The sequence below is a fragment of the Dermacentor variabilis genome, chromosome 3, assembly GCF_050947875.1.
Source record: "Dermacentor variabilis isolate Ectoservices chromosome 3, ASM5094787v1, whole genome shotgun sequence".
NCBI lineage: Eukaryota > Metazoa > Arthropoda > Arachnida > Ixodida > Ixodidae > Dermacentor > Dermacentor variabilis.
Genome location: NC_134570.1, coordinates 91933445 through 91956546, shown reverse-complemented (window position 1 = coordinate 91956546; position 23102 = coordinate 91933445). Strand labels below are relative to the sequence as shown.

At 49.8% G+C, this 23102-nt stretch overlaps 1 protein-coding gene across 1 annotated transcript; it reads right to left on the bottom strand.

Moving 5' to 3' along the window:
* Positions 1-11943: 11943 nt before the first annotated feature.
* LOC142574050 (neprilysin-like) lies at positions 11944-14477 on the bottom strand. The gene has a single exon (XM_075683226.1). The coding sequence runs from the start codon at positions 14468-14470 to the stop codon at positions 12206-12208; it is 2265 nt and encodes a 754-aa protein (XP_075539341.1). The 5' UTR covers positions 14471-14477; the 3' UTR covers positions 11944-12205.
* Positions 14478-23102: the final 8625 nt, after the last annotated feature.

Sequence of the window (23102 nt, the reverse complement as noted above, 5' to 3'; positions counted from 1 at the left end):
AGCGGGATTCCTTGCGTTTTGTCGAGGTTGGCATGGCTGTTGTTCAGTGAGGTTAATGGTGTTCACGCGCAGAACAGCAAGCGCGATTGAGGCTAACGTAAACATTGATACTGCATTTGAACAAAGAGAGGGTCAGAGACGGCAGGAACTGCAACGCGTCGGAGAGACCGAGTCTGAGACGTCGGATACTGAAATGGATAGTGAGGCGCAAGGCGCTGCGCAGGCTCCGAGCACGACGGATCCAGAAGCCATGGCGGTGAGACGCCTGGAGCTGGAGCTGGAAAAGGTGCGCCTACAGCTAGAGTGCGAGCGCATTGCTCTACGGAGAGTGGAGCTTGAGCAGTCGGGCAGGCCGCCTTCGGTGTCGGAAGGAAGCGATCGGCGCGGTGCCATCACGGATGGAATAGCACAATGTGCTAAAGTGCTTAAGGCATACCGGTTGCCGTGTGACGCTGACGTTCCGATATGGTTTGATGAGGTCGAAAAGTTGTTTGCATCTTTTCAAGTACCAGCACATAGCCGTGTACATTTGATCATGCCTGCGCTGGCCGAGCGGGTTCGTTATCTGTTGCGTGGCCTCAATGACGAGGAATGTACAGATTATGAGACTGTAAAGAAGGCGGTATTAGATGAACTTAAGCTCACGCCAGCTAAATACTTGGAGAGTTTTGAAAAGGCATCTAAACGAAAGGAGGAAACTTGGGCTCAGTTCGCGTCTCGCGGGAGAACTTATTTGGCCTATTACCTTCAATCTCGAAATGCAAACACCAAAGAAGCTATGACGGAGCTTATGGTCGCTGACCGTATGAAAGCCAGTCTAAGCTCAGAAGCCCTGGAATATGTTCTTTTGCGGGAGGGCGAAGATTGGTTTAAGCCAGTGGAGGTGGCGAAAGTGCTCGAGACTTTCGAGCAAGCTAAAGGGAAAGGACGAGCAACTAAGCCAGCCGCAACAGCCTCACTGCTGCAGCACGCAAAACTAGCTAGCCCGCAGAGGACAAATTTGAAATGCCACGTGTGTCATGTACAGGGTCACCTAGCCAGAGACTGCCCAAAAGCTTCAGATAGAGAACCGCAGGGGAAGGCGCCGACTGTGCAAAAACAAAGGGTACAGAAGGTTGCTGTTGTAAGTGAAGAACCTCCACCAGAGCAAGAAAGGGTGCTAAGCGCTAGAGTACAAGTGTTAGCTCAAAATGCTAGTTCAGGGAGGTCAAAGCTGGACCTTATCCCTATCATGTGCGGGGGTATAGCAACAGTAGCTGTGTTGGACACAGGTAGTGAGATAACGGTGGTCCGTAAAAGTATGTTGCCCGTCGTGTTACAGGAGCCATCACGAACAGTAAGACTCGAGTCGGCATTCGGAAACACCATTCGAGCTAACCTAGCTACGCTGCCCGTAGGCAAGCATCGCCCGGGGGCTGTGATACAACCGCAGAGGATCGATCTGGTGTGCGCGGTTACAGACGAACTTGCAAACGGGGTTGACTGCCTGCTGTCAAAGGAAGATTGGGAACTACTACAGGCGCACGAAAAAGAGGAGTTTGGAGGAGAAAATTTTCCGCGGGTAGCCAATTCCGTTGGGGTCCGATCAGTTGAAATGGTCGATAACACTGACCCAGACTGCGGTCTAAGTTGCGAAGAAACGACAGATGAAATCCCTAAATTGCAAGGGAATAGTTTGATACAAGATATCAATGGGGTGCCCAGTCAGCGGGAGGAATTTCGAGCTGCTCAGCTGGCCGATGAAAGCCTGGAAAAGGCCTGGAATAATGCTAGAAATGGCAAAGCTGACAAGTTCGTGTCAGACGGACTTTTGTGCCATTGGGATTCCCTAGCGGGAGTCAAAGTCAGACAACTGGTCCTACCAGAAGAAAGACGCAATGAGGCAGTGCCGCTCCGATCCCTGACAGCGAGGGCCACATGCGAGGCTTTACTGGAAATTTTCAGTCGTACTGGAGTGCCGGAAACGATCTGTTCAGACCAAGGAACTAACTTTAAATCTCTACTGACACATTTAATGTTAGAAAAACTGGGCTGTGCACCTAGGTTCTCCACTGCCGAACACCCTGAGAGCAACGGGGTGGTTGAGAGATGGAACAGAGTCCTCAAAAATATGTTGTATCATGTAATGGAGCGGGACCGAAGAAACTGGGACAAACTCATCCCATTCGTTCTGTGGGCTTATCGCGAAGTGCCGCATGATACCACCGGGGTGGCGCCGTTCAGGCTATTGTACGGTAGAAACCCAAATGGGCCCCTATCAATATTGCAGCAAACTTGGACGGGTGAGATCGCGGTGCCCTCAACTCTGAGAGAGAAACCTGCCAAGTATTTGCAGCAGCGGCGGGAGCAACTAGAACTAGCCGCGAGTGTAGCTGAGTTGACAAGCACCGAGTGCCAGAGCAAATATGTTGAAGTTTACATTAGGAGGGCACGGACTAAAGAATTTAATGTCGGGGACCAAGTACTCCTCTTTGACACAGATCGGGCAACCAAGATAGCTGCCATAGAAGGTCTTGTGCCACCTCACACAAAGAAAGAGTTGCGAAGTCTTTTGGGGCTTTGCGGATATTATCGGGACTATGTCTCAAACTACGCCGACGTGGCTAGCCCGCTTACAGCTTTGACAAGGCGAGGGGTTCCTAATTCAATTCCATGGTCGGAAGAAGCGCAGTGCGCGTTCGAAAGTCTGAAATTAGCTCTCTGTCAGGCTGTCGCCATGAACACTCCTGAGCCTCATCAGCCGTACTGGCTATTCACTGATGCGTCGGCGACGGCGGCCGGTGCCTGTTTAGCTCAAATGTCAGCGGACGGAAAAGAAAAGCCGATCGCTTTTCCTAGCCATCGCTTTAACCCGACACAGGCGCGCTGGTCGACTATAGAGAGAGAAGCCTTTGCTAATATTTGGGCACTCAAGAAATTTGACTACTGGCTTTTCGGAGCAGTGGTGAATGTTGTCTCTGATCATAACCCATTGTCATATTTGACAATCAGCAATCCGCAGGGGGACAAGTTAGCAAGATGGGCGCTTTCACTACAGCGCTACAATGTAACGGTGCGTCACCGGAAAGGAACAGGTAACGCCAATGTTGATGCATTATCAAGGCTCTCGAATCGTTCATGGGAGCCAATCGAGTAAAGAGCAGAAAAGAAAGGATAGACAAAAACAGCCATGCCAGCTGGGACAGGCGTGAATGTTCCCGTTCACCCGAAGGACGTGTGCGTGGGACAGTTCAGCCTTGATGGAACTTTCTGTGGTTGTTGTCGTCCATGTGTGTGAGGGTTATAAGACTGTGGACATACTATGTATATAACCTGCATATGTTACTTTGCTGCTGTTGTGACGTGCAGTGCGTTGGAGTGTTCCTGTACTTACATGAGTATTTCTTTTGCATGCTCACTGCCATGAATGTGTTGAGCTTTCGCCCTTTTCTTTTATCGCTGTGAGAAAATTGTTTTTTTTTCGTGGTCCTTTCAGTTCATTTTCATGTTCCTTACGGACTCCGCAGCACCCGTGTTGGGCAGCGTATGTCAATTTTCTTTGACGGAACCTTCAGGGCCTAAATTTTACGATACAGCGCCCTTTGGCTCTTGTAGTATAGCTGGGCACATTGTGAGCCCAGTATACTCTTTAGGAGGGACGTGTAAGGTCGCTCTGATTGTTCGGGTTCTTAAGTGTCACGAATCGGCCACGTGCGTTGTGCATAGAGAGGGGGTTCACTTGCCCCCGTGTCAGCCGGGCGACAGTTGCTGTGTTATGTGGGGTCACAGGCACCGCGCGGTGTTGGGTGACGCGTCGCGGCAGGTGCCAGGTGGGCGAGTGCCGATTCCGGGAAGTCGGCATTGTGCGCACGGTGTTGGCAGTCCGCCGACGGTCACACGAGTCCACACAGACCAGCCTTGAAAGGGACCGCTGTACAAGGTATTGTGAGTGTGGCTCCCGAGTGCCTGACTAATTGGAGGCGCCGCCGAGGTTAAGAAGGGCTTAGCAACTCTGACCCCGTTCCGCAGCAGTGAGCATGGACCTAATCTTCTACGCGTCCGGAACGCAATCGCCAGCCTTGTTGTTGGGTGCGACTGCCTGTGTGGTGTCGAAGGCCAGCTTACAGTGCACGCTGCAGGAATGCGGGGCACACGTAAAGAGTGCGTTCGGACGACGGCGTCTTGGAAACACGCACTCGAAGAACTTTGTCTTGTAGACAATAACTCTGAAGTACAAGGAGGGCCATCAGTCTCCCACGCGGACAAACTTTGAGTACGGCCGCACTACGTGGTATCGATGCCCCTGCTTCCGAGACATTTGCGGCCTAGACGCCGTTGGGATTTGAAACGGTCTAGCGATAACTTGTTCGGGCCTGGCGTGTTTTGCTGAGCCCGTCACTAACTACGGAGAAATGAGAGGGCAACGGAGTTTTGGCGAAGAAGGAAAAGAGCTTTGTTTTCCAATATGTTTATTTTTAAGAGTAAGCCCATCCCTGTGGGTTGTGGCTTAACAAACGGTTGACCCTGATTGGCAACTGAACCTGTGGGACGGGCCAACGGCCCTACCGCCTTTTTTTTCTTTGTATATTTGGGCTATAAAAATCGGGACGACATGCTGTCCCTCAGACTTGGCTGAAATCAGGATTACTGATAGATCAGTGAGGCTCCGTACCATGTACGTTAGACTTGGCTGAAATCAGGATTGCTGATAGATCAGTGAGCCTCCGTACTATGTACGTTAAAACGAGTCTGGGCTCTAACAGTCATTGAGACAGTCGAAGAGTGAGACTTTGTTTCTCAATTGTTCAAGTTTGTAATGTATTTGTTTTACCTGCCATGTATATAGAAAAGTTTACCTATAAATATTTCTTGTACATCTGATCTCATCGCTTCCTGCCTGCGTTTGATCAACAACTGCCGATCATCGTCCGAGAAGCTTCAAGTTCCAACGGTGAAGCGAGGACGGAGAACGAACGAAACATTACTCTCACGATCTGCAGGACCTTCATTAAAGTTTTACCATACCGTACCATACTATACAACATGTGGGTCGCTCGTTCGTATGGCTTCGGGACTTTATACGGAACATCACGGCGACGATGAGAAATCAATCGAGAGAAAGAAACATGCGCCGAGTTCGCTCCTATACCGCGGCTGGTGGTGGTGGTGCAATATGCACCACCTAATGACACGGCATGAGCACCAACGACAAAGTCAACACAAGTCACGTCGCTTATCGGTACTTAGCCAGAACCCTGTCTTACGCTGAGAAGGAAGCGTATTTTCCACCGTATAAGCACCTGGGGAGACAGCGCACGCGAAAGCATTAGCCATCTCGGATAGCAAGCTGGAACCTGGCGCAGATTACCTCCAAAATAAAGCGCGCCACCCGGGCATGTAGTACCCCTCGGGCGCACGGATACTCAAGCGCAGTCACTACATACTAACTAGGAGAAAACGCGCGTTTAACTGACTGACTTGGCGTAACTGACGTATTCTGGAGATGGTTGGCTCTCGTTGTAATGGCGGGGTGAGCCTTCATGAATGTTACGTGGCGATTAGCATAAGTTGGGAGATATGCTCTGGGAGTGCGGGTCGCTGGGCCCGAAGTTCACCAAGGAAGAGTGGGACGCGCTCCTGCGAAGTCTCGTCTTTGAGGACCAAATCTTGGCCGTCCAGCGCGCCCGCGATCGGGCCGGCAGACTAGATCTGTCAGTCCCGTCGTTGGATTAGCCGGGTGCGCGTTTTATCGCGCTTTGCTGGACCAAATAAAAATTTATTCACTCACTCACTCACTCACTCACTCACTCACTCACTCACTCACTCACTCACTCACTCACTCACTCACTCACTCACTCACTCACTCACTCACTCACTCACTCACTCACTCACTCACTCACTGGGAGATATCGCATAGCTCTGACCCGTTCTGTACTAGGGCGCTAGTTTTACTGAGTGCTCCGTCTACAGTAAGGCATACACGAGGTATTCATTTATCAAAAGTTATTAGGCGCTAATACGAGGCGAGGACGCAGGGAGGGAAGATTCAGGGAAATGAGGCAAGGTTCAAGCAAACTACGTGGCTTAGAAAACAACGCTGAATTTCATACAAAGAAAAGAGAATGGGATACATAACAGCGCTAGCAGGCTGAGGCCTTTTGCGTACGCAAAGACGCTTAATCGCGCTACTTAAATGTCCATAGTCAATGCTGTGCATTTTCTTTATTGATTTTTCTTCGTCCATGTGCTTTATAAGCTGCCCAATAACCTAATCGACTCTGTTCCTATTGCTCTTGTGTCCTTTCGTGCTTTTGAAATATCGCTGCGTCTTATTATTTGTACATCTATTTTTTAGTATAGCTTTTCTTTATTTGTGTGCCTGACAGTTTATTACCTAAAAATCCTTTATTCCTCCGCCAGGAAATAAGTGATACCAATGGCACATAAGGCATGCTTTACAAGTGATCAAACTATTACGTTATGGAGTGACGTTGCTTTACGCTAACAATTCTAGTTATATCTTGTGATCAGAAACTGTTATATTTTATGCAATTTTTATGTATGTTATGTCTTATCTTCTCAAATGACCTTTCGTCAGGAAAATATTTCTTGATTGCATCTATGTGTATTAAAGCTTTCAGAAGCCGTTACATGGCATTATTCATTGATGTGTACTCGTGCGACCTACTGCGCACAAAAAGCATATATTTTCCTAGCGTGTTTCACTTAATCCACTTGTATGGTTCATCCGAGAGACGCCAGTCTCTTGGTGGTGTGAGGGGGCCCCAGGCTGTGGTAATGAACTGTCTCCCACTATGATGTATTGTAATATAAGGCAGTCACTCCAGTGAACAATCCTTCGAGGTCACACAAATTTTCTTCAAGTGCAACTCCCCCCCCCCTCCCCGGCCCTAATCCGGAAAGATGAAAACTGTCCGCATAGGTCTATTGCAGAAGCGCATTCCACCTACACTCGGGGCGCGTTGCCGTCGTGGTAGATGTACATTATAATTAATGTCCCGGAAACCCCACGACGTGTTTCTGCCCTTTGATTATTGTCGGTCGTGGCTTCCTAAAAAAAAAAAGAACATGCGCACACACCACCATTCGCATATTCCGCATGGTGCGCAAACCTCCAAACAAATCACTCGGCGCGTACAATTGCAGGATAGCTCAGCTGTTAAAGCACGACCTGGTAACAGCTTCACACTTCAGCAGGGAGAAGGAGTTGGATGTCCAGTGGTGGAAGTAGACATAGTATTGGGTTTACTTCGCTTATGGCGAGGGCGCAGTTGAGGAGGTGGCCTCAACACGAGACGGCGTAACAGAAAGGACGGACACTTTGCACACCCAGTTTCGAGCTTTACAAGGATCTCGTTTGGAATTGCCCAGGTCTAGAGCGAGGCTACTCGGGCACTCTATACCGTACGAATATGGGTCGTCCATAAGCCGACGCTACCCGGTCGTGTAGTATGTAACTACTGATATGAAGGGGCAGTAATGATAGCAACATGTTGAACATTCATTAGGTATATACACGATGCCCATGCCGGCGCTTCCGCAAAGCTTCGGTTAACCGTCACTGCTTGTCTTCCTATCTTAACCGTGCGAGTGCCACCAACGGTTGGTCGTTACATATCGCTACAGTCCTCTCATTTAGAGAGAATGTTCATGCCTCAGGGGAAACAACGCAGTAATGGACGTCGTTCCCTGGTTGATCTCCTAAGTGACTGAGATTGCGAAATGACTATTGGGCGACAGAGCCGATTCTTCTGCTTCAGCCTATGGTCCCTGTTCGCCGGTATTCTTTGGTGTCAGTGGCAGTCATGATCGTTGTACATTCTCCAAATCTGCGCCAGTCCCGTTGATGAGCTCCTGGTTTATCTGCTGCTGCTCCTGGTTTATATTTCTGCTGTTTCTCGTGGCCTCAAGTGGCCATGAACCGGGCATATATACTCGGTTCGGCTATATATCGACGAAACCCGACTTTATCGGATCTAGAAAACACTGATGAAGTCGGGCCGAAATCCGATTGTCGGGATCGTGGTAAGTTTGCTAATGGGGCGAGCCCAGCGAGTGTCGAGCGTGTTCAATGTCGGGTGACTCGCCCAATCCGCTTGGCAAGATGGAGAGAGATATATAACTTTATTGTGTCCTTGATGGGGTTCAGGGGCGGCGGGGGTCGGGAGACTAACCCCCTGTCCACCCCTTCCTCAGACGGCGGCCAGTCCTTGCTTTCTTGCGGCGTCTTCGGCCATCCGGACGGCGCAGAGCTGCTCCTCTGGGTCCAAGCTGAGCAGCAAGATATAGCAACCCGGTTGGGTCAGCTCGACTTCTGACTCGACCCGCTGGCGTCGAGTTCAGGTAAAAGAAAGCTGCTGTAAGATTTCGATGTTGAAGCAGGAATCACTAGAAGGATGTAATTTCACGCTTTTCTTCCTATTGCCGATTTCCTTTAACGTATGCCAGCGTACCATCAACTTGCATATTAAAGTGAGATATGCTTAACTAGCGCTAAAAAGCCGTAGGATGAGAACCAGAAGTACAGAAGACAGTTTCGCGTCTAGCTATATATAAATCCTATGTCTACGTTCTGGAATACGCAACAGCTAGCAAACCTTATTCTCTAATTGTGCATAATAAAGCTTTTCCACTGCATTCCAACTGTTCTCGCACGGACAATATTAGGAAAAAGAGAGCAATCGTTGAATAAAAATTTTACCCGTCATTAAGTGTACTGCGCAATACACGCTCGTGGCAAGAAGGCTAAAAAAACACAGAATAACAGTTGACCGCAAGTTCATAGCATCAGCACTTCCTGACATGCGTCGACATGACACGTTCGATATAGTCTACAGCGAGAGTTCCATACGTCGAGAGTACTGACGAAAGTGTGCAGGTTGTATTCCATTGAGCAAACATTTAATTGAAGTTCAGCGTCTGTACTTTGTTCTCCCTTTGTTTGCGCTGCGTAGGCACTACATCCTGCGTCTGTAGTGTGGACGCCACGGAGCTTGCCATTTCTGAGCAGTCCCAGCACCAGCGCTCACCAGGTTCGCTTTGGCGAATGCATGCATCGCGCTCGCCCTGCGCACGTGTCTAAGGAACTCCATCTCCCATCGTTTTCTTTTGATCTGGATGTTTTAGCAGTCGATGTTTGTTTGTACTTTTGAGCTAAGAAGACAAGACCGAATTCTTCACTTCTGCCGCGTCCACATTTATACGCGCTTGGATTTACGTCGTCTGGATGAATGGAAAAAGAAAACACGCCTCTCGACACTCGTCGAGCTTTCTTTCTTCAAGAGCGTGTACGTGTCGTCGTCTCTGAGGAGCAACGTCGTGTCTGAGCCCATGGATCGTGTCTAACGCTTGTCTATACACGTATAACACCTGTCCGTGCCTGCTCTTCACCTCGACTTTTCCTTGCTCTGCATTTTTTTTTTTACCGACGACGCTGGGAGGTAAGCTTGAGACACGCTCTTGTGTCTTGTCCGCCGGACGGGCAACGACGATTAGCATCACAGAGAGCGTGAGTAGACGTGTGCTGTTCGTCGGTCCACGGCAGTAACAGCTTCGAACGTCGTTTCGGTTTCTCATGCGCGCACGGGAAGGGGCGATGCGCGGAGCATTTGCCCCTTTAATGCTTCAGTGCCGTTTCTACTTAGCGGCGTGCATCACAGAGGCGTTGGGTGATTGGGGGAAGTGCTACATACGCGTCCTGGATGCCTTAGTGCGCCAACGGCTTGACGCTATGCAGTACTCTCGTTGTGACCACAATGGCAAATGCGGTGGGACCGGATGACTTGATATTTAAATTGTGGAGACCGCGCTCTGTGGGGAAAGCGCCCATCGGTGACTATATGCATGCCCTGTTTTGGTGAGGAATCACAGTATGTTATCCAGTCGTCCTTTTCTCTTGGGTGCAGACCACTGTGCAAACGGCTGTACATCATATTAACGGAAAGCAACGTTCAAGGGAGAATCCTGGTGTGCGCCTGTAACACGAGAAAACTCTAAAACTCGAAAAAACACTAGTTACTTTTGAGCATCGCGATGCATAAAATAGCACTTTTTTTAAGAAGCGAGTGGAGCAATAGTGTATTTTTACCGCATGTTTGGTGGCGTATATATCGCGAAACCAGTGCCTTCCTCAAAATTAATTCCAAACGGGTATGCCTGGCAAACTCACTAGCTACAATTGAATTTATATTGAATTTTGGGGTGTTTTGGTGCCAAAAACAACGATTTCATTATAAGGCGCTCGGATTAATTTTGACCGCCGGGGGATCTTTAACGTGACCCCACTGCACGGGGCACGGACGTTTTTGCATTTCGCCCCCATATAAATGCAGCCGCCACGGCCGGTATTTGATCCAGCTACACTTCGTAGATTGAAATATCTGTCGTAAATGAAATAATTAGGAAGGTTAATTATTATATTTATGTTAATTATTGAGGTGAGCATTTTGATTTCTCGAAGTAACGGGCCGCCTCATCGGACAATTAAGCTCAAGGGCTATAATCGTGCTATCGGCCACAGGCAATATTTGAGAATTTATTGCAGCTAAAAAAAAATACCCTGTATATTCTCCTCCCTCATTATGGGTGGGGGAGAGTGAAATAGGAAAACACTTGTTGCCCTGAAGAAGACAATCAGGTCCTCGTGTCGAAACGTTGACTCCAGAGACATAAACCGTCTTCGACCGCTGTTGATATTGACCTACCTAAATGCCGGTTACAGGCGTGCATACAGTATGTGCTGCGTAGTACAACTCCTTTAGTACACATTTGGTGCGGGCACCTGCAGAGCTCGGTCGCGGGAAGTTGTAAAATGTTTTGAAGCCTATATATCATTGCCGGACCAAGCACATCTTAAATTGTGTGGGCCGGCCGCCACTTCCGTATAGCCTGTAGTGACGTTTCCATGTGCTCGGCATTGCTGTCTGCCCCTCTCACATATTCGTTGCCTATTCGGGTCGTCACACTATGCAGGGCCTCCAAGGTCTCTCAGAAGATGATCCTTGCGGCTCCTCTTTTCTCGAGCATTCAAAAGGTGGGTACAGTAGCGATATAGCCGAAACGGCTCTGGTCGATGCGGACATTCAGTCGAAGCGATATTGAAATAGTGAAATGCGATATTAAGTTCAGCAGCTGCGGTGCGAGGCATATTTCCTTGCATTGTTTTTCGCCTCGAGCACAAGTCAACACTTTCGCAAAACAACTCCTAACTCATAGGTGGCGTTGCTATTCGGAGAAAGCGACGTATCTCTCTGCGAACTTGAGACGCCCCCACTTAGCGCAAATTTCCAAGTTCGTTTTTTGCAAACACAATACAGGGCTGCTGAGGATGACAGGCGCTTTTACTTTCGCCATTATATACTTGAACATCATAGGTCTGTATACAAGTTAACCGTTTACTTGCTCGTATTTGTGCTCTGGCCCGCAAAATTTAAAATTTACAATAGTGTCCTGCTGGCAATTGACAGAGCTGCAGTAGCACAGCGATACTCACAAACCTCTAAAAACTAACGATGCTTTGGAAATAACACTCTCACGTGGACGGCCCGTTAATTACGCTCAAATAAGCAGTGCTCGCGGTGCATGCATACAACTTATCCGTGGAGACACTTGGCTGCAATATTGAACACAACAGAGGACAGATAGGTCATTGTATCAGTACGCGAATATCCCCTCTGACCGGTATACTATGGCCAAGGTTCAAGCTTATTATTTAGTTCAAGGCCACAGTCCCGTTCTACGTTCGCACTCAGCTGTACTGGTACAAATACGGTTCCGCAGGCTGAATGCTTATTCCTCCCACTCCCCACGTGCTCCTCAAATCAATCGAAATAACACTTCCAATAGAAACTCTGTTTGCAGCAGCTACCAGTAAACGCGCAGACTACGATCAACGCGTTCTTATTTGCTTTATCATGCTATCAACCTGACGACACATATTTCAATTCTCAGAGTTGTATTAAAGAAGAGTTAGAAAACTTGGGACCAGTATCGGAGAAGCAGATAGCCACACGGCGTGATCATAAAAGAAACGTAAACGCAATCGCATCAGTGAGCATCACTCTATAATATGGAGGTTCTGTGTTCGTGCCTATTCCATGGAGCGCTATATGGTATATATACTGCGGCCACATTTTTGCACAGGGAGGAAGAAGCGCAAGGGCGGAGAGTGAGTAAAAAACATTTCTAGCATATCGCTTAAAAGTTGCTAAGCCCTGCACTTCTTCGGGGGATTCATGAATGAGCCCTCGGCACAATGAAATGCGTCCGCGAATTCCTTCATGTGCCGAAGGGGACCGTTGACACGGTTCCTGGCAGAGCTGTGCGCGTCGCCTTCTCCCCGCGTCGCTGCCGGGTTCACGTTCTCGCAAAAGCTGAGCCCGTAGTAGATAAAGAACAACTGCTTCTGGTCAAATTGGAGGGCCTTGGCGAAGTAGAAGTTGAGGCCTTCCTTTCGCGTCCACTGTTCGAAGGCCGCGAAGGCCAGCTTGGCTGCCATAAGGTCCAGCATGTCCGACGCCGACGTCTTCTCGTATTCGATGGACGGAATCGCGCCATGGCCAGCGGCTGGCGCCGTCATCTCGGTGTAGCTCTGCTGCAGACAGCTTCGGAGGTTTTCGAACACGGACGCTGGGTCGGACGTGCTGGTGTTGTAGAAGAAACCGTACGCCAGCGAATACACGTAGCCCAAGACGACTCGATATATGCGGGCGCCAGCCCTCGCTACGTGAAAAGCGTGCAGCTTCGCGTCAGTCGACATGGCAGGGTCGAAGACCGGCAGCGGTATCTCGAGGTGTCCGAAGGGCGAGCCGAGGGCGGGCCACGTGCGAAGGAAGCCGTGCCCCCAACCGGTCCTGAGATCTTCGCTGTCGTCCGTCTCGACGGGACCGCGCCGGCGCTTCACGGCTCGCTGGAGCCAGAAGAGGACGAAAGAAGACAGCGATATGCTCGAGTTTTCTCTCGTGAAGCCGGCGAAGTACTTGTCCCTGAAGGTCTTATTGAAGAAGCGCAGGGGCATCAACGGCTCCCACTTGATGGTGGCGAGCCGGCGTGCGACGTGATCTGAAAACTCCGGCGAGAACCGCCGGCTGAAGTCTTGACCCAGGAACGTGAACAATGTGGAGTTGAGATGGTCCAATACTAGAAACTGGAGCACCTTCCAGCTCAGCTTGATCACGGAGCGGTCGTATGCGAGAAGTGTTACGAGCGCCGGCTCGAAGTGGTCCAGGAGCCGGAGGCAGTAGCGAGCCACGGGCAGGGGTTCCGCGAAGCGAGGGTTGCGACCGTACGCAATGGAGGCCAGATGGTGCCGCACCTCAGCGTCCTCAATGAGCGGCGACAGCGTCATGCAGATGCGGAAGGCCAGGTAGTTGAGCAGGTCGGCCTTCTTCAGTGGCTGGTCCACTTTGTCGCTAAAGCTGACCAGGTACTCAAAGTTGGGCGTCTCGACCAGCTGGTTGAGCGCTACCATCTTTTCGCCGAAGGCCTCCTGAACGAGCAAAGACCAGTGCAGCACTCGGGATGCGGGCAGGTGGTCGATGTGCGTCGTCATGCACTCGCTCAGCGGGTCGGTGCAGTCGGCAGCTCGCTTGGCCGCGGCGCGTCTCGCCAGGTCCATCTCGACAGCGGCCACATTGGTGGTCATGGGTTTGTGGAGATGGTCCATCAGTATCCCGTGCGCCTTCGACAGGAAAACGAAGTCGGCCAGCGGCAGACCACCCTCGGCGCGACCGACAAGCAGCCTGGGCTCGGCGATGGAAATGGTCGGATGCGTCGTCGAGTCGGGCCGCTCGACGACGGCCAAGTGGAACAGACTGTCCTCTCCGAGCACCCGGTACAGGCTGCCAACGCTGGCGGAGACTTCGTTAGGTAGCACGCGTTCCGACTCCGAGTAGGGCCAACGCTGCAGTCCAACCATGTAGAAGAGCATGGTGATGAGCTCTCCGAAGAGACCGACGGGTGGCTCGATGCACGCGTCGAACAATGTCTTGGCAGCCGGCAGTTCGCTGTTCTTCCAACCGAGTACGCTGACCAGAAAGCGCGAATAGGCGTCCAATATGTCGTAGTCCACGGACGTCCTGTCCTGGAGGCTGCCGGGCTCGTGCTTCCGCATCCAGGCCGAGCAGACGTAGGCGTAAAAGTCGTCGCACGGGCCCAGCGAAGTGTTGATGGCATCCAAGATGCGTTCGGCTTCGCGGTCACACTGCCGCGATGAACAGAGATCGCGATCCGCCTCTGCCGCGTCGACGACCTCGCGTCTAACCGATGAAGAGGACGGTGCCGACGCGTTCTCGAACTCTTCGTCGGTGAAATTGACGACGATGTAAACGGGCTTGGGGCGTTTTGGCACGACTAGGTAACTGAGCACGCCCATGGCCACGATGGTGAGCACGATGAGCAGGGACGAGAAGACGGCGTAGTTGCAGAAGCACAGGTATCGCCGAGGTGTTATCAGTGGTCGCGTATCCAGCATGTCCGCTCGAAATGGGCTGCGCGAGACTGAGTCCGAGAGCCCGTATGATGGTGGTGATGATGACCTTGATGAGTTTGGCGCGTACCCGTATGCCGCTGTGGCAGTTTGTTGGTTTGGTTTGCTTCTACATATGGGTCATACCCACTATGGAGGATATGCGGTCGGATGTATGGATGGATGGATGAATAACCTTATTGAAGTCCCCCGGTGCGCGCGATGAGAGCGCAGCGGTCCGCTCCCACGCCGGGACAGAGGGGTCATACCCCTCCGTCGCGTCGCGGGCCCGATGGACAGCCCAAAGCTGTGCTTAAAGGTCCGACCTGCGTAGAGCTCGGTCCCGGCCCCCAGCGCCAGGGGGTAACCCCAGAGCATATGAGCAAGGCTGGCTATATCTTTACAAAAGCGAAGCGCATTGTTAGGGTGCGCGCCCCGAAAGGTTTTGTGCAGAAAGGCCGGGCATGGGTAGGTGCCCGTCTGAAGCCGCCTGTACGTGACTTCTTGTGCTTTATTGAGTGCTTTGTGCGGTAGCGGCATGTTTCGCTTGACTAACTTATAGTGCTGAGTGAGGTCGTTGTAAGTGACGAGGGGGTCGCGCTCGCTCACCCATCCTATGAGAGGGAGTCCGGGCTCGCACGGTGAGTTAGGTCTCGTGCGGCCTCGTGTGATTATGCAACAAATTACTGTTACATAATCGGACGTCTTAGGTACATTTAAAGACATGAGAAATAGTAGTACCACAAAGGTTCTATCAAGAAAATTACGCAATTTCTTATTGCCAGTGCCGTAACCAGGATTTTTTTTTTCGGCGATAGGGGTAGCGATGTTCCGGTGCAGGCCACTATTGAGAAAGCATGGCTCCGGTATGTCGCTGATGCGAAGAGACACTGGGATAAATGGAGTAGAGCACTGCACGGGCACGGGCCGGCCGGAAATTGGAGGCAGGTTATCGGGGTCGGGTAAGCTATCTCTATTACGGACTCGGGATGGGTTCGGGCCAAGGATTTTCGGGCTCGGCTTGGGCCCGTAATCGGCCCGGGTCTCCATCAGGTCCGTAATAGGCCGGGTATGCTATTGGTGACTTTTGAAAACTGCCTATGTAGGAAAAATTTTATTTCGTCAGCGTTAGGCGGAATGATTAGGCGCGCCAGATGGAGAGAGACCGTTCGTCTCGTCGGAAAGCTGTTTCGGCCGTCAGAAAGCGACGCTCCCGGCGCCGTCGGACTTCAAAGAACTCTGATTGCTCTGTGAAGAGTACGCCCCATCCGACAACACCTTCCCCTCTGCCCTCCAGGCCTGGCGGAATTCAATCTAAATCTGACAAGGTCATGGCGGAGAACAATACAACTTGGTCCGCACTACTAAGTGAAGCCGAAACAACAGCGGAAGTCACAACCGAAGCCGCAGCCGATGCCACTGCCGGAGCCGGAGCCACGTAAAGTGATACAGCTGCGCATCGCTGTAGAGTGCTGTTACGGTTGGCGTCTGGTACCACGTGCAGAGAGGGATTTCACCCGACCTTCTCTCACCATGCCCCGTCGAAATGAGGCGTGACTGCTCCTACTACGGTTGTTCGTCCTGCACCACGTGCAGAAAGGAATTTCTCTCACCCGACCTTCTTCGTCGAAATGAAGCATGACTTCCTAATTCGCCATGACCATTTCGAGTGTCTGCCGGTCTGGCGGAAGCCCTGCAGTGTTTACAGGACTCTTTTGTGTGTGCGTGTGTGTGTGTGTGTGTGTGTGTGTGTGTGTGTTTGTGACATTAGAGGGACCCCTTCCTCGAACTGTCAAGCTCTACAGGGGAACTTCCGCGAACCAGCAACGCTCAAAAGAGAAGGACAAGCGTCTGCACTTCCCGGACCTGAGGCTTGGTATAACCGGAAGCGGGAAGCCCTCCTCTTCCTTGCAGCAGGCTTTCTGTGCCGGTCACGTGACGTCGGCGGAAGCAAGATCCCTCCCACGATTGTAGAGAGCCTATTTAAGGGGCTCCGAAATGTATTTTTACTCACTTCATGCTCTTCTCATTTTCTTTCACCAACTTTTGAATAAACCGTGCAAATTTCGCACTAGAAATCGTCTCGCCCTTGCTTGGTCGCCATGGTCTACCGGATGCCTGCAGCCCGCCGACAACGCCACGCTACCCAATAAGTATCGTCGGTCGAGCTTCGATAGGCAGGCGCCGCTACAACTCGGCAGCAGTGCGATACGCTACCCTGGAGTATACGCAACAGTGCACAGCGCGGGTTCCTGAAAAATTGCCCGAAGAAGACCGGCAAGTGGTTATGATACTGCGATCTCTCATGAATACTTTTCGAATGCTCTTGAATAACCTGCACACTCCGTCAGCGCGAAATGCAAGTGTTGGATGCTCTCAATTCAGCAAGTCTTGAGTAAGCATCATGGTTCACCCGCAGCATTCTATTCGCACTGAAGTCAAAAAAGGCTCGGGTTTACCTTAACAATATACTGCCACGTACAGCAGTGTGCTGCTGACGCCCACCGGCTCCTTGGTCTACACAGGTGACTTCAACGCGCATCACCAGCTATGGGGAAGCACCAAGATAAGCTTCAGACAGCAGAATGACGGCAGCCTAACGTATCGGCGGAGCACTTGCTTGGACTTGACTGATTTCAAGGCGCTTTGCTGCGTGCACACACAGTTTTCCCTCTATCCCGCTTTCCACTTTCTGTTCACCCTTTCCCTTCCCCCAGTGTAGGGTAGCAAACCGGATGCTCGTCTGGTTGGCCTCCTTGCCTTTACTCTTTTTGCTATCTCTCTCTCTCTCTCTTCAGGCGGGGCAGATGGCCGTCAATCGATGTTTGACAGCAACCTCTTCAACTCGTTTTATGGCCTGGAGTGTGGTGTCCAGGCTAGAACTGCGCAGCACAGCCTCCCATGCTTCAGGTCAGGGAGAGGCCATCAGGTTAGGAGGAGGCTTGTCTTCATCGCAGTCCAATATTATATGTGATTTAGTGTTGCTATAGTTCCCGATAGCATCTACAGAGTGGATTCAGCCGCGTGGACAGCGGTTTACCGCCTGGCCGAGGAGGAAAAAACGCGCTTACCTCTTCCTCCCTCCCCCTAGCGCGCACTCACTATTCACCCCCCCCCCCCCCGCTCCTGCGCTATCTTTTAAACACGTGACCTCCAATGTCGGGCATGCTGGAGGACGGCGCAACTATTTGGTAATTATAGCACAAGCTTTAGTATCCCACGTTAACGCACGAGCATATTCAGTTGGATATGTAATCTTTCTTTCTATTTTACCTGTTCATTTGTCAGCAACAACGCCAGACCAAGTCCTGACACAACCAAAACTATCTCTATAGAAAATGTCCTGTGGAGATGGTATCTTCAAGATTACCGAGAATTGGACCATGCTTCGCTTACGCTCATGGGATTTGGGCCGGGCCGCGTCGGGCCGGGCCCAGATCTTTCGGGCCCGGGTTTGAAACTACCGAGTCGGGCTAGGGCGGGCCGCCGCATAGCACTTCTTGGCTCGGGCCACGCCCTTGCAGTGCTCTAAAATGGAGCTGGTTTATTGCCCGATGCGCACAGCGCGTACCGAATTCCGTCTCTCGATCCAGACCCTATACCTAAGGTCTGCTTAAAACCACCCTTGCATGGGGTCTTTCTTCTCTGGTTCATCCACGGCCGTCCCCGGGCAAAAGTCATGGTCCTGCGGTCAAGTCATGGCACAGGAACCACAGAAACGCCTGCACCTGTTTGTAGGACAGCAAACTAGGCTCAGTCTAGTTAACCTCCCTGCCTTTCCTTCCTCCCTTCTCTCTCTCTCCCTGCACCTGTCGTGGTGTGACCACGTAGTCGTCGGGCCATGAAACTCGGCAGAGTCGTGTCCGTGGCGTGCACTCGAAGCGATAGTTTGTTACTCGAAGCGATAGCTATTGATCCTTGTGTAAACGATCTTGAAACTGGTGAAGCGCACAAAGACGAGAACGAAGAGAGAGGACAGGAGCCGTCGCTACCTGTGTCACCCGCAGTGGTTGGCACACGCCGCGCGCGGATCCACGAGGCGCTATGTATAAGGGAGACGTTCAAGTTCGAAGGCGCACTTCCAGAAACACCACGTCGAAGCAAAGCGTGACTCGTGCCGACTCAAGTTCCTAGGTTTCCTGCTTTCTTTTAAACACCGAGAAATATCTAGGGACTTCAGTGCCGACTACGGCATTCCTCCCGCATCTCGGTTTCGTTTATAGGAGGCACCAACGTCGACGTCTGAACTGCTGTATTCGCGTATTGGGTCAGGCGTCACGTCGCTTTGCCTGACAGGGGATGACTAGACTCGGCGGCGCCTGCGGGAGCGCGGTGAAGAGCGTCTATATCCGTGGCCGAAATGTTGTGATATACAGTATCCCAGCGAAGTCTTTTGCGGGCCCTCCCGGACTTTCCTGATCGTTGCTGGACATAGATTATTAGACAATGCGGTCAGCCAATCGGATAAATATCACTTACGAACAAAACGCTTTGTGAATTCGGCCCCAGCATCTTCGTTTTACGGGAAGTGTATGCGTCGTGACGTCGATCATGACACAGAAGAGGGTCGCATTGAAGCAGGACATAGCGACGTTCTTGGCCCTCGCTCTGGCTGTACCCAAGGCTGGTCGAGGAAGCCGCGTTTTAAAAGGGTAAACCGTTGGTTTTCACCAGTATTTATTGTAGGAACTTATGCAGGATGGCAAGTCGTTTAACGTAAACCGTGGACAAAATACACGTTGCACAACAGCCTATAGCGCGTTACAATGCAGAAGTCTGAAAAGCGAATTATTCAATAAATAATAAATATAATTTATTTAGGAGTATGGCGAATATTCGAAATCTCGAATACGAATCCAATAGTCCATAACCGCTGTTTGATTCGTATTTGATTTCAGAATTCGCTATTCGAAGTTGTCGAACGCTCGTTCCGCCTGGACACTAACAGTGAACTATATACAACAGTTTTTGCAGCTTATACAGGGAGATAGATTGATGCAAGTGGGAACTCTTCCGAGTAACCCTGCTACAGAAGAGCTGACGCTGTTGCGCAGACAAAACAAACGGAAATTATGCGCAAGAAGGACACACCTGTAAGTGACAAACGTATACATGCTGGGCACGTGCTAAGCAGTCGAGCCACGGGTGCTTGATCTGCACTGACAGTACTAGCTGTTATCGTGGCAACTTATTGGTTAGGGTCACCTACAATCAAACTTCTCGGCAAAGTGGCCGTGCTGAGATCGTTAATATGCCGACGACACTCACGATGAGTGCTCGTGCAGATAACGTCGCAAGCTTGAAACTAGTTTACGCTTAACTTTTTTAAAGCGTATACCTTGTCACTATTCCTTTACCCTTTCAGTTAATCGCGCTGCCTGTCTATTCCGGTTAGACACACGTTTGGATTTGTAAAGGACATTTCGAAACAAAAAAGTCTCGACTTTTTAGTGCTGGCTACCGGCGGTTGCCTGTCCGGTTTGCTTTATGCTGGCCGAAGCTAGGCAGTCAGCTTCCATGCCGGTGAGAACGTGTAAAACTGGTTTGAATTATCGAAGAGACAAGTCATTTTTGGCGGTCTTCAATGCAGTCTAATGAGAATAACCGCCGCATATATAAAAGCGGATTTGCACGGTCAACCACTATATTTCCACGGAACACGAAATATGAGAAAACGCTGAATATCTGCGCAGCCTCACAACGCAGCTTAGTAATCGCATTTACAGTCTCTACCAGTATGTATAAATAACATTGCGATGTTCAGTTTCACTGACTACTGTTACAGGCTGCTTGGAAATTGAACGTTTTCTTAGATACCGTGGTCCGTAACCTTTTGTGGTTGGCTGTACAATTCTTGCGTTTTACGAGATGAATGCGGTGACGTGACTGCCGTGATGAATTTATGCGATTATTATCAGTCAGTCAGTCAGTCGGTCGGTCGGTCGGTCGGTCGGTCGGTCGGTCGGTCGGTCGGTCGGTAGGTCGGTCAGTCAGTTTTTATTTGCAGGAAAATCACATCATCTTGGTGGTGGCAGAGACTAAAGGCATGATTGCCTGACGAGGTCTCTGTCCCCACAACAAAAGGAGCAGTCTACAGCAGTACAGCAGAGAGCTGGTACAAAAAAGAGAAGTGGCGTTACAAATAGTACACGCATACATCCTACACCATACGTACATCATACATCCTATACAATATGGCTGTACTTAAGCACTGTGGACAGCTTATTTTTAAAAAATCACATTGAAGATTCGCTCATATCACAAAAGCACTTAAAAGGAAGTCAACAATTGAAACGCAAATTTACATTTCTCATTGTTACTTAACAATTTCAACGGAAAACAAAATTGACCTCAGTTCTCGTTTGAACGTTTTTCTGGGTAGGCAGAAATTCAAATAGAAGCACAGTTATTTAACATGTCTATTACCTGATATTCCAGATCGTGTTTTCCATAATTTGCGCATTATCTCTTTAATATCTTCTGTTTATTCACAAAATTATTTTCTAGTAGTTATTTGTTCCTACTACCGCTCGGTTCGTGGCCTATTGGGTTGAGCTGTACAGTACATCGTTCTTGGTGCGAGCGCGCGCGTGTGTGTGTGCGTGTGTGTGCGTGCCTGCGTGCGTGCGCGCACGCTTCGAACACATTTTTATTTAAAGTCCACAATTGTCACTCGAATCGCGCCTCTACAGACTATCTACCCAGGCGGACATCATCTGCAAGAAAAACCAAGCCTCTATCTACATAACAATAATAATGGATAATGTAAGTAGATAAATAAATATTCACAACGGAGGAGCTCAGATATATGCTCCGAACCATACATATGTTACCGAGAATTTTAGAAATGTATTAAAGAAGAAAAGAAACGATTAGCTATTAGTTTATTGATATGTGGATAGAAATGATAAAATTGGCATATGTCAGTCAGTTTATTTAAGCATGACATCACTTACATTCCTGTTGCAGGAACCTCCTGGCGACGCTCCTATACATACACTAAAAACGGTTACACCCTTTGGGGTGTATATTTGCCACGGAACGATAATCGTCACCTGTCTTGCTTGCGTTTCCTTTCTTAAAAACACTGCGCTCGTCACTTTACTGTCGGGAATGCTATGTCATGCTGATAACGCGCATGCCGTTCGTTACTGGGAAGTACCGGGCTCGCAGCGTTAAAGAAAGGGAATGTGGCCAAGACAGATGACGATTATCGTTCCGTGGCAAATATACACCCCAAAGGGTGCAACTGTTTTTAGAGTTTACAGGAAGAGTACCACGGCAAGTCTTAAGTCCACCACAAGCTGACCGGAGGGCTTCCAGATGGCGTTTTCTTCGATTTGCAAATCTGCGACACTGTAAAAAGAAATGTCCCATGGTTTCAGGTTAAGTACGAAACTGCCATTGATTGAAAGAAGCCAAACATGTGTGAATAAATAAAAACGAAGTAAGAGCAGTACCATCTTCTACTGTGCCAAAAGGAAGCGAAAGTGCTGAAATCAACGTAGGAGAATACGCAGGATTTGGCATTGTTTTCAGATACACCAAAACTTCTTAGTCGTGCAGCTGTAATTAAGTTAAGGTTGTGGAACACGCATGACGGGCCCTCTAATCCGCTGACAGTCGAGTTTCCCTGTGTGTAACCCCCCGTGCTACACCACTGGTCACAGGATGGTTGTACCGCGAGGCACGCTTCGCGATTCTGCCTGGGTATTAACAGATAAATGTACAGTGGTTATTACAGCGAAGCTGTATATGGCTAAGGTTCCGTGCATTTTTGATCTCCGTGAACAAAAACTCTCATCACCAATGGCTCATGTATACCCCCGTAAACAAGCAAAAAATGCAATGGCTCATAGCCCCGTAAGGCAGAGGTTACAAGCACTCAGCAAAGTGGAGCGAACAGTGCTTAACTTCTTTCTAATCACGCATACAACATACAGAGCAGTATATCAAAAACTGTCATCACCAATGGCTCATACTCCCGTAAGGTCCATGGCTACTCACTTTGCGTGAATTAGCTGCGATGACATTACCCCTGTTGTCGTTATCGGTGATTTCAATGTGGATGTGTCGGTACCGAAAAGGGAGCGGTTTACGCCTTCCCTGTAGCAAACATATCTCTTGCGATGCCACACCGATCCGGCCCAACCGACCACCCAGCGGCGTACGTGCATCGATTTGACAATATAAAAGAATGTGATTGCAGTTGCGAGTGAAATAATGACCAGCGATCAAGACAACAAATGAGTGTGCGTACCTTTCGTCATGATGACCACTCATCAAGACAATAAATGAGTTCGTACCTTTGTTCAAAATTATGTGTCGCCTCCGTGTCGTGTGCTAAACAACTTCGCTGGTCAATCACCTTCACAGAGTGGAATGGCTCTTGATTTCTTGTGAAGATAGGTAGCTGCGGAATAGGAATTTTTTTAGTCGACATGGGCCATTATGAAGTGCAGAAACACAGACCTATAACTTTTATGACGATTTCCTTCAACTTTCCAATATAAACATGGGCCGTAACGTTATTAACTGTAGTTGTAATGTACTACCTTAATTAGGTTTCTTTGCAAGTGATGTCTGCCTCGACAGACAATTTGTCTGTCGTGATGTAAGTCGAGTAAGTTATTTGCAG